The sequence below is a fragment of the Cryptomeria japonica genome, chromosome 1, assembly GCF_030272615.1.
Source record: "Cryptomeria japonica chromosome 1, Sugi_1.0, whole genome shotgun sequence".
NCBI classification, from domain to species: domain Eukaryota; kingdom Viridiplantae; phylum Streptophyta; class Pinopsida; order Cupressales; family Cupressaceae; genus Cryptomeria; species Cryptomeria japonica.
In genome coordinates, this window is record NC_081405.1 from 296851423 (window position 1) to 296862900 (window position 11478).

General features: G+C 37.6%; 1 protein-coding gene across 1 annotated transcript; it reads right to left on the reverse strand.

Moving 5' to 3' along the window:
• Positions 1-577: 577 nt before the first annotated feature.
• On the reverse strand, positions 578-2677 carry LOC131046415 (shikimate O-hydroxycinnamoyltransferase). The gene is made up of 2 exons (XM_057980150.2): positions 1867-2677; positions 578-1631 (listed from the first exon to the last, which is right to left on the reverse strand). The coding sequence occupies exons 1-2, from the start codon at positions 2272-2274 to the stop codon at positions 750-752; spliced, it is 1290 nt and encodes a 429-aa protein (XP_057836133.2). The 5' UTR covers positions 2275-2677; the 3' UTR covers positions 578-749.
• Between the last annotated feature and the right edge of the window lie 8801 nt (positions 2678-11478).

The window sequence follows — 11478 nt, forward strand, 5'->3', positions numbered from 1 at the left end:
AAGATAATTAAAAGTTGTATACTAGTTGGACATGTTTGGTACGTGACTACAACTTTTAACTGTGCTTTCAGCAATGGAGTTTAAAACCAAAGCGTTTCCAAAATGTTATCTGTTGTGAATAGCAGATATTAAAATCAGTGTAAAAGAAATTGAAAGAAGTTTATCATTAAACTTGACCATCAAGATTTAAAGGAAAACATAAAACATTAATAAAGAAATAATAACAATGAACAACCTATATCATATTGAAGAAGTTGAAAGAATTACAAAGATGATCAATGGATAGGCACTCCAAAATTTGTAGCATTTCATTTATGATTAGTCTATAAAATTGATTTGGCAATACGAATTGCAACAACATTCCATCTACATAAATACAAATGAAAAAGATGGAACCAACATTACATGCAAGACATTTTTTTATTTAAAAAAGATGTCAATTGTTAAGAAGATTCATTAAAATTCTTAGTAAAGCAAAAATTATGAAATCCCTCTCACAAATAACTTATCTCCAAAACACAAAGATAGCACAAGCCTCCATAAAAATTTTAGTTACAAATCTTATAATAAGAAAAAAGAAAAAGAAAAACCAAACAATTATTATTATACCCAATACCCAACTTTCCTAAGATTACATTTTTCAATACCATCATGATTTATTTTGAACCAATAGATGATCCAAATAGAATAATAATTTGAAGTAGCCAAATTTTATTCTAATGGTTTCAAAATATTTTGAAGCTTACATGTTAAAACTCATAAAGCAGCTTGCCAAATTTCACCATATCATTCTTTGGTAATGACAGGCAAATGGACACACTCCGATGATTTGTTTGCATGGGCAAAATACGGCAGATTCCTTCTGGAGTAGTTCCTGCAGGTCCCATCACACTTGGCCTTCCCCAACCAAAATCTGCATCATAAAAAGGCAAACACTTCCAACTATTGATAACCATATTAGGGCAGTTAAACACATCCCCGCTTCTCACAAAAGCATTCAAACCTGGCTGTAACTCCAGGAAGTCCAACCCAGATCGTAGATATTCATCGTCTATATTGGCTATCGACTCATGAATCTTTTCAGCACTGTACCACAGAGGATTGGATACGATTTCTCCTGCATTGTCTATTGGGGTGGCCATAAAAATGGCATTGCCAAAATACCCACAGGGCAATGGTGGTTTGCACAGACGGTCTCTTCCATCTACAGGAATGTAGAGTTTGCATCTTTGGTTTTCTACCAAATCTCGTGCTGTGGTACAACATTTCCAAATATGGGCAGCCAGGCTTACGAACGTGGAGTAGGTCTTGTTAAGAGGGTTGTCCCTTGCCTTGGCTTTCAGGGCACCAACTTGCTCTTTACTAAGATTGAACCTTCCAACTCTGGCCTTCTCATCATCTTTTTCTTGAAGGAGTGTTGGAGGTGGTGCAAATTCTTTGTGAGAAAAGCTCACTCTGGGAGGATTTCGAGCTCGCAGTGGGCTGCGATCTAAATGAGGAAGTAAATGTACCTTCAATCCCCGAGCTACATCACACCAGCTGTTCACAAAATTTAAAGAAGATGTACCATCTGATAAGATATGTTGTATCCCCGTTCCTAAAGCCATCCCTCCACATTTGAACTTGGTTACCTGTAATTCCTTTGTTATTTTAAAAAGATCGAAACCAAACCTGCTTTCACATCATTTTATATATACATAGATCTTAATGATTCAAAGAAAAAGGAAAAAAAACAAGATCTACAGATCTATTTTTTATATTCTCTTAAGAAATGTTTCCTTAGTATATCATCTTTTAAGTATAGTCTATGAGTAGAACGATTCAATGTAACAGATCCTAACAATAAGCCTTTTAAATTAAATTTACCTGAATCATAAGCAGAGGAGATTTAGTGAAGCCATTCTCGTAAGTAGCAGAGGGAACCAAAGTCGTGAGTTGTGAAGGAGAGGTGAAATCCCCAAAATCATCGATTGATGAGTCCGTCACTGCTTCCACAAACAGAGCACCCTCGCCATTACACTCAACAGCAATTCTACCAGAGGCGTCCATAATCAATCTACCCGCCAGCGGATAAAAATCCACCAACACCTTAGAAAGCGCGTCTTTCAGTATTTCACCCACATCGGAACCTCCACTGGGAGGCCTTCTGTAAATATAAGCAATCGTAGAATGGCATCTACCCATAACTAAATCAATATTGGAGACCCACAGTTGGTGATGTGGAGTGGAATTTACAGGCTTAACAAGCACGGAATCTGTGACTCTTACATCCATTTTTCCTTAAATTTTTGTTACCCTATCTATCACCTGCTGCTCAGAAAAATATGAAACTGTAAAGGGTTCTAAAGTATGTGTCCGTAACTACAGTTAAGTATAAAGTGGCTTTTTCAGATGGGGCAACAAGCAGCAATCGTGAAGCCAACCTCAATGTTCATTTATAAGAGGTGTAATGGTGAAGTCGACCTAATCTTGCTAATTCTTAAGTTCATTTTGGCATAATTCCCGCTTAATGTAATTAAATATTGTGAAATGATGCGTTCGTTGATCCTTGACCTACAATGGCATTCATGCATTCTCATGCTTTCAACCTTTTTCATCCATATTTGCGCATACATTACAGATGCGGAAGAGAGTTTCCATATTTAAGCATACATTACCATGTTTCCTGCGCTGGAATCGCCGCTAGGAAAAAGTAGCATTCAGTCTGTGATAAACTCCATATCATACATATCAGACATGGCGTGACTAAACGGAGGGAAGGACAGATATGTTTTAAACGTGGGCGTCGCGCTGTCCATGAAGATCTATTGTCGCCACTCCATTTTCAAGCATAAAATATGCGTATCTTAAAGTACGAAAAGGTATGACAACCAAAGCTATTATGGACTCATAAAATTATGAAAAATAACAGTTGTACAAAGAAAATTTCAATCGTTTAACTTTAGAATTAAAGAAGGAAAATTAATTACAAATATTATAATGATTTTAAAAGTTGTATCGGCTATAATCTCATGATCAACATGACTATCATGATTCACAAGCACAATTTAAAATTGTATTTATAGTTACTCATGAAAGTCTAATGCCAAACCTTATCATCTCTAATTCAATTGTCAAAAATATGTTTACTAACCCCAACTAGTTAAAAATTACAAAGATGATTAATAACATTAGGAACTCATAAAATTATGAAAAATAACAATGATACAAAGAAAAATATATACAAAGTAAACTATATATTTTATTCATTGAAGTTGATTGTAATATACAACTTCAAAAAAATGCAACAAACTCATAATAGACTCCTAGGAATATGAATTTGAATATAAAAATATACTAAATTATTTGACATATAATTAAATTGTATTCTATAAAATAATAAAACTAAAACGAACCCATATTATGCTCCAAATTCATGATAGCACACTCACTAACACCCTCTCTAGTGCCAAACATCTAGTAAACTATGAGTGAAAACACACTATTGTGCTTTGAACCCTCAAGCATCTCTCCTCTTGCCACACCCCAATGGAGGTATGTTAGATACCTATATTTCCTCTGACAACATTTTATATGTGCTTTGATAATCCCAATAGATCTAACAAATTATTTGGATCATTTATTCATCTTCATACAACTAGTTCAACTAATCAAAGCATCAAAATTTGGATGGGAGATGAGGAGGTTTGAATATGAGACACTTGTTGCTCAACCAAGAAAGACAAGTGTCCTCAAGGAGAACACATGTCTTGGAGAGGAATGACAAGTGTACAGTGTCTATTTGGGAAATAACCACCCAAATAAAGATTTTTTTCAAATATTGGAAAAATAGGGAATGTGCACACATATGTGAAGGGGGGGACGAGGGGGGCTATGGGTGTAGAAAGGATAAGGTTGGTTAGGTGGATAGGGTTAGTTAGAACCCATGGGTTAGGCTTAGGACAAGGGTTAGATGGGGGTTTAGGTTAGGAGACATGTGACTTAATAAGATTAATTAATTAATTATATTATTAGAAGAGGACAAGAAATGAATTAAAAAATCAAATCATGTATTTGATTCATTTAATAGATGAAAGGGGGAATATTTAATTAATAAAATATTTTTGGGTTGTCAAATAATTTATTAAATGAGGCTATAGCATTATTAATAAGATTAATTAGGTAGAAGGGGGGAATCCTAATTAATTAAATAACACATAAGTATTTAATTTAAAAGTGATTAGGTTAGCTAAATTCAATTAATTAGATTAATCAAATTTAGGTGTCAACATTTTTCTCTCTTTGCGGTGGCGCTAAAATAATGTTAGTGCAAAGACAATAAGACACCAGCAACTCGAAGAATAGGGAGCAAGAAAAAATGCCCTAGGCGAACGAAACAATGACGAGATAGTGATGCCCACTCGAGAGGGTGCACAGGAAGAGAAGGCTCGAGTGGTGTCTCGAAAGAAATATTTCCCCAGCGAGCAAGATGAAAGACAACACAAAACGAAGCCTAGGAGTGACAAGAATCAGATGGGAAAGAGGGGTGAATGCAAATGCAACAAATGATATGGATGAAATGATCATGGAGTGTGAACACCCTTGAAAATGGGTTGCCATGCAATGAGCACTTATTTTGATTTAGCATTGTATGTGATGCACCAAGGTACAAGGAACCAAGGTGATTTCACAACCAATCCATGGACTGATGCAACAAACAAACACAAAAAGGTTAGTCTAGCACCACACAAAGTTACAGGCAAGAAACAATGCTAGAAAAACCACAAGCAGAAGATATGTCCTAGAGTAACATGAAATAGTTGAGACCTCATGAGGGAAAAACATGGGACACATCAAAGAAAACGCATGCAAGCAAAAGGAAACAAGACCATGCCCCAAGTTTCATCACTCATGGCGCACCATGATATAAAGGATCATGGCAACCGCGACGAAACAAAACAACGAAGTTCAAATAAAGATAAACAAAGATAAAAAAAGAAATCAAAACCAACTTGAGAGCCTCAAATATATTTTTCCAAAAGGATAATTAATAGACAGGATTCAATGACGTCTAACTTGAGAAAGGATACATCCTGCACAAAGTGATGATTGGGTAAAAGATTGATGATGTTGAATGACAAAAGGTACCTGATACAATCACAATGACAAAGATGCTCCATGATGATTGTTGAAGAACCAACTAATTTGACATGATCTTGATGATGTGATTAACTGATGCAAAGGATGAGATCTAAGGACACATATGTACAAGTGAACCTAGATGGAGACACATGATGCTCTGTGCAAGACACTATTTACAAGATGTACAAGAGCCATTGATGATGGATGAGGACTCAAGGATAGACATGATATAGCCCCTATCAACATGAAAAGCCCTGAGAGAATTATGATAGATGGGGTGTTGCTGGTGTGAGAATAATATATCCCCAAAATAACCTAAAGATTCAGAAGGATGCATCTTGATGATGATGATTTGATGGTGATCAAGGCTTGTAGCAAGGCGGGGAACATGACCAAGGATGTCATTAGATGATTTGATTAGCATTTGACCTTGGATAGCTGAGGAATATGGATAGGATTTGCATGTGATGGTGGACTGTAAGGAGTAATTTGATTGATTAGATGGATGACATTGGATTGTGTTTGAGTAGCCTTGAGCTAGATACCAATGACAAGGGATGTAAGATGCGATGGAATGATATGAGAAGAGGGATGAAAGGATGGAGGATAAGATGAAAAATATTTGGAGATGAAAGCGTTATGGAGATGAAAAGATGAGTGACAAAGGGATGGAGGTAGATGAGGATTGGGTGAGGATTAGGTTATGGATGAAGGGATGGAGGAACTGAGAGATAACGATTGGTGGATAGATATAATAAGATGACCAACAGGAGGATAGGAAGTTGAGGGAAGTGGATGGAATATAGGGTGATGGGTGGATAAGGGCTATAAAGGTATGCAGAAAGATTACATGGAAGGGAGGAAGGATGGGTAGATAGGAAGGTGAATGGAGAAAAGGTGTGATAGGGAAATGGAGGTTGAGAGGCATCCAAAGCATGTATACATGGTGGCCTTTTCTTTTTGTCAAGATCCCGAGGAGGATGGAGAAAGTGAAATGGATACGATATGATGGGTAAGGTAGGTAGATGAGATGGAGGAGGTGATGTATGGATGGCCAAAAGAACTTGTCCCCAAGCGTGGAGAGAAAAAGGATGAAAGGAATTATGCATGACACCTATTTACCAATTTTTCATCATGGTACTTTTTCAAGATGCTTGTTTGCCAAGTTTTCACCATTGGATGATTTTTTTCTTTACTCCTTTTTTTTCAATTTTTTGTTTTACTTTATTTTTTGGATTTTTCTGATTTTTGGGAGGAAATTTATGGATGGAGATGGATGCGGATAAATGGATTTGGAGGATAGGTGATAAGGGACAAGGATGGAGGAATCAAGCATCAAGTTCCATATCAAGGTAATATGAGCCCATTTGGAGTGATCACTGAATGTTGGTACAACTTTACTAGGAATGAGTGGATTATGCAAAGGCTTGGATTAGATGGTTTTAATAGGGGATGCATGTGGTGTAAGGGATGTGGTAGTGGAAAGTGTTTGGATGGAATGAGGGAAAGTGAGTGTGATGGGGGCATGTTGTCAAGACCAACATTGGCACGTGTTGTGGGGGATGTGGGATGACTAGAGGGGAGATGGATGTAGCATGTGAGTATGATGGAGGAATTAAGATAGGGAGATTTGGGACATAGGGACCCAAAATAGATTTAGGAGATGGAGGGAAAGGATGTTTAGCTTGTGGACTAGCAAATTTGGATGCCATTGTAGATTTTTCTTTTGGATGCATTGCTTATTTTTTCTTTGGGATCAACATTTTTTTTTGCTTTTTCTTTAGTGGGCCTTTGCGGCCTTTGGGATTCATTGCATTTTTGCATCAAATTCTACTTTTTTGGAGCATGTCTTTAGAAGTGGACATGGTCATATTTATATTGTTGTGGATGTTTGGGTAAGTGCACAAAGATGGTGGTCAAAAAGGGGGGTATAAGTGGACACTTTTTTTTTGAAATCAGGTGAACCTGAACTTGGAGGCAAAATTTGAAAGTCATCCACTCAAGATATGAAGATAATAAAATAACAAATATTGTAGTATTCTGAATCTAGTTTCCAAACTAATAAAAATTTTCAAAATAAGATAAGATTAAGGGGGTCATATCCTTCACGCATGAAAAAAAAACCCTGATTTTTTTAGAAAAAAAAAAACATAACATAGTGTCTGACGTGTGCATCAAAAAAGTCATAGTTAGATTTAGTATTTTGACAAATCCTTTGGCAGAAAGATAGTTAAGAGTGAGCACTAAAAGATGTGTATTTGTTTGTAATTTTTTATTGAGTATTTTTTTTTATGATTTATCCAATCGAGCACATCCTGGAAATTAGGTACCTGTTCGTGCGCGAAGCATAAGATGCACTAAAAAAGTCGAAAATACAATTTTTAAAAAAAAATTGTAAAGAATCAAGTGCACTACAATAATATATAAAGTTCTTTAAATTTGGATAGGTATATCAAAAGTTATTAAAAAAATGGTGCATGTATGTCTGTGAGAACTATGGAGACACTAGTAAAAGAAATTCAATAATAATATGTTATTGTTGTTCAAATTTTTTTAAAATTATATGGCTAGAAAGCTCAAAAGAAAGCTCAAAAGATGGGTGAAAATATGATGGCAATTTTAGAAATACCCACTTGATGAAGTGTAAACCTAATGATGACAAAGTTGAGAAACCAAGTTGATAAAATAAAACATGTCAAAAAGGAGGGAAATGGAGGGAAATCAAACTTCCAAACCGTAGCTTTGTCATCCAGGCCTATTTCCAAGCCTAAACAGTCAAAAGCGTGTACAGGGTACCTATGGTATAAAAAGCACGTACAGGGCACTTATAGTGTAAGAAGCGCGTACACTCTATCTTAACTATAAAAAGCATGTATGCGCTATTTTTACTATAAATAGCATGTACGCGCTTTTTATGTTTAAATTTTGGGAGTGTGTATAGTATGATATTGTAAATATAATATGTGTATATACATATAGTATATAATTTATATATAATATAAAAATATATAATATATAATATTTATATATATGTATAGAATAATTTATAGTATTTATATATATGTATTTAATAATATATAATATATTAAGTATATATACACACATATGTGTGTATGTATGTGTATTGTCTCCCTCTCTCCCCTCTCAAGCACGTACACGGTCTCTCTCTCTCTCTCTCTCTCTCTCTCTCTCTCTCTCTCTCTCTCTCTCTCTCTCTCTCTCTCTCCCCTTCTCCCTTCCTCCATACCCCCTTTATAAAGAAGATAGGATATAAAGTAGAACATTTGAAGAAGATGAACATATTGGTTTCTTTGGATCGTGTGGATGTATTGGTTGGATAATCTTTATGGGTTGTATAGTGTACTAAGGGGTCATATGGTGTCTTATGACCCCTTAGCTGTTGTTATGGGTCGTATGGTGTCCTAAGGGGTCATATGGTGTTCTATGATCTCTTAGGACACCATATGACCCCTTAGGACTCCATATGGTGTCGTTATGGGTCGTATGGTGTCCTAAAGGGTCATATGGTGTTCTATGACCCCTTAGGACACCATATGATCCCTTAGGTGTAATTAGAGGTACTCCATATGGTGTCATTATGGGTCATATGGTGTCCTAAAGGGTCATATGGTGTTCTATGACCCCTTAGGACACCATATGATCCCTTAGGTGTAATTAGAGGTCATATTATTTCCTAAGAGGTCATATGGTGTCCTATGACCCCATAGGACACCATATGACCCCTTAAGACACCATACGACCTATATCGACACCATATGGTGTCCTAAGGGGTCATGGGATGCCATATGACCCCTCGGGACACTATACAACCCATAACAACACCATATGGTATCCTAAAGGGTCATATGGTGTTCTATGACCCCCTAGGACACTATTTGGTGTCATTATAGGTCCTCTGGTGTGCTAAGGGATCATATAGTGTCTTATGACCCCTTAGATGTTGCTAGGGATTATATTGTGATCTAAGGGTCATATGGTGTCATATGACCCCTTAGGACACCATATGGTGTCGTTATGTGTCTTATGGTGTCCTATGACCCCTAGGACACCTTATGACCCCTTAGGACACCATATGGTGTCATTAGGGGTCATATAGTGTCCTAAGGGATCATATGGTCTCCTACGACCCCTTAGGATGCCATATGATGTCGTTATGGGTTGTTTGGTGTCCTAAGAGGTCATATAATGTTCTATGACCCCTTAAGACACCGTTTGCTGTCATTATGGGTCGTATGGTGTGCTAAGGGGTAATATGGTGTCCTACGACCCCTTAGGACTCCATATGACCTCTTCTATATCGTTATGGGTCATATGGTGTCCTAAGGAGTCATATGGTGTCCTTTGACCCCTTAGGACACATGCATGGATCCCTAAGATACCATATGACCCTTAAGAATACCACATGACATGAAAAAACACAAAATGGCATCCTCCAAGTTCAAGTTCTCCTACGACCCCTTAGGACTCCATATGGTGTCGTTTTGCATCGTATGGTGTCCTAAGAGGTCATATAGTGTTCTATAACCCCTTATGACACCATTTGGTGTCATTATGGGTCGTATGGTGTGCCAAGGGGTCATATGGTATCCTATGACCTCTTATGTGTCATTATGGGTCATATGGTGTCCTATGACCCCTTAGGACACATGCATGGATCCCTAGGATACTATATGACCCCTAAGAATACCATATGACCCTATAGAGGGAGAGAGGGGGAGGAGAGGGAGGGAATGGGAGAGAGATACACCTAAGAGAGGAGGAGAGTGAGATAGAGACTGAGAGGGAGAGACAAGAGATAAATGAGAGAGAGAGAGAGAGGGGGAGACAAAGATAGAGAAAGGGAAAGGGAGGGAGAGAAAGAGATGGAGAGAGAGAGAGATAGATAGAGAGAGAGAGAGAGAGAGAGAGAGAGAGAGAGAGAGAGAGAGAGAGAGAGAGAGAGAGAGAGAGAGAGAGAGAGAGAGAGAGAGATCTAAGAGTTGGATAGAGGGATTGGGAGAGAAAGAGAGACCTAAGAGGTGGAGGGAGGGAAGGTGAGAGAGAGAGAAAGAGAGGGTGAGAGATAGAGAGAGTCCGAGTGAGAGGGAGGAAGGGATGGAAGGAGAGTACAAGAGACTAGAGAGAGAGAGGTGCAAAGAGAGGGAGAGAGTGAGAAAGCGAGGTAATGTGTAAGGGAGAGAGGGAGGGGGAGGAGAGAGGGAGAGAATGAGAGAATGAGAGAGAGATACACCTGAGAGAAGGAGAGAATGAGATACAGAGAAAGAGGATGAGAGGGAGAAACTTTAGAGAGAGAGAGAGAGAGAGAGAGAGAGAGAGAGAGAGAGAGAGAATACTTGACAAAGGAAGAGAAAGGGAGGGGGAGGGGGAGGTATAGAATGAGAGAGAGAGACACTGAAGAGAGGGGGAGAGAGTGAGAGATAGAGATATTTGAGAGAGGGAGAGGTATAGAATGAGAGAGAGACATTGAAGAGAGGGGGGAGAGTGAGAGATAGAGGTATTTGAGAGAGGGAGAGAAAGAGAGGGATCGATGAAAGAGAGAAAGAGGGTGAGGGAGATGACAAAGAGAGGGAGAGATACCCGAGAGAGGGAAGAAAGTAGAGGGAGATGCGTAAGAGACAAAAGGGTAGGGGTTAAGGAAGAGAAAGGGGGAATGTAGATAAGAGACGAGAGAGATAATGCTGATATAAGCATACTGATTACTGAAATTTGACTAAGTCTGAAATTTATAAGAATACTCAAAAACCTAGAATTTGCATTATAACTCTTAGAGATCTAGAACCACTCTCAAACATCCTGACAATATATACATAAAATATAACTTAAAGTATAAGAAAGATAGGCTCGTTTTGTCGAGCCTAACCAAAGCTAAACTGCATACGGGGTTTAAAGTATACTAACTGTGTATGTGGTTTCAAAACTAAAACCACGTATGCGGTTTAGAAACTAAGAACCCCGTACGCAATTTAGAAACTAAAAACCCTGTACGCGGTTTTAGTTTTTAAATAGATTTTTTAGTAGGATTTATACATAAAATATAATATTTAAGTATAAGAAAGATAAAAGACAAAGAGAAATGTCACTTATACTTAAATGTTATATTTTATGTATATATCCTACCAAAAAACGTATTTAAAAACTAAAACCACGTACGGGGTTTTTAGTTTCTAAACCACATATGCGGTTTTAGTTTTTAAACCGCGCATGGGGTTCTTAGTTTCTAAACCACGTACACAGTTTATGTTTTTAAATCACGTACACGGTTAGTATAATTTAAACCCCATACATGGTTTAGCTTTCGTTAGGCTCGACAAAATGAGCCTAAACGCGTATGGGGCT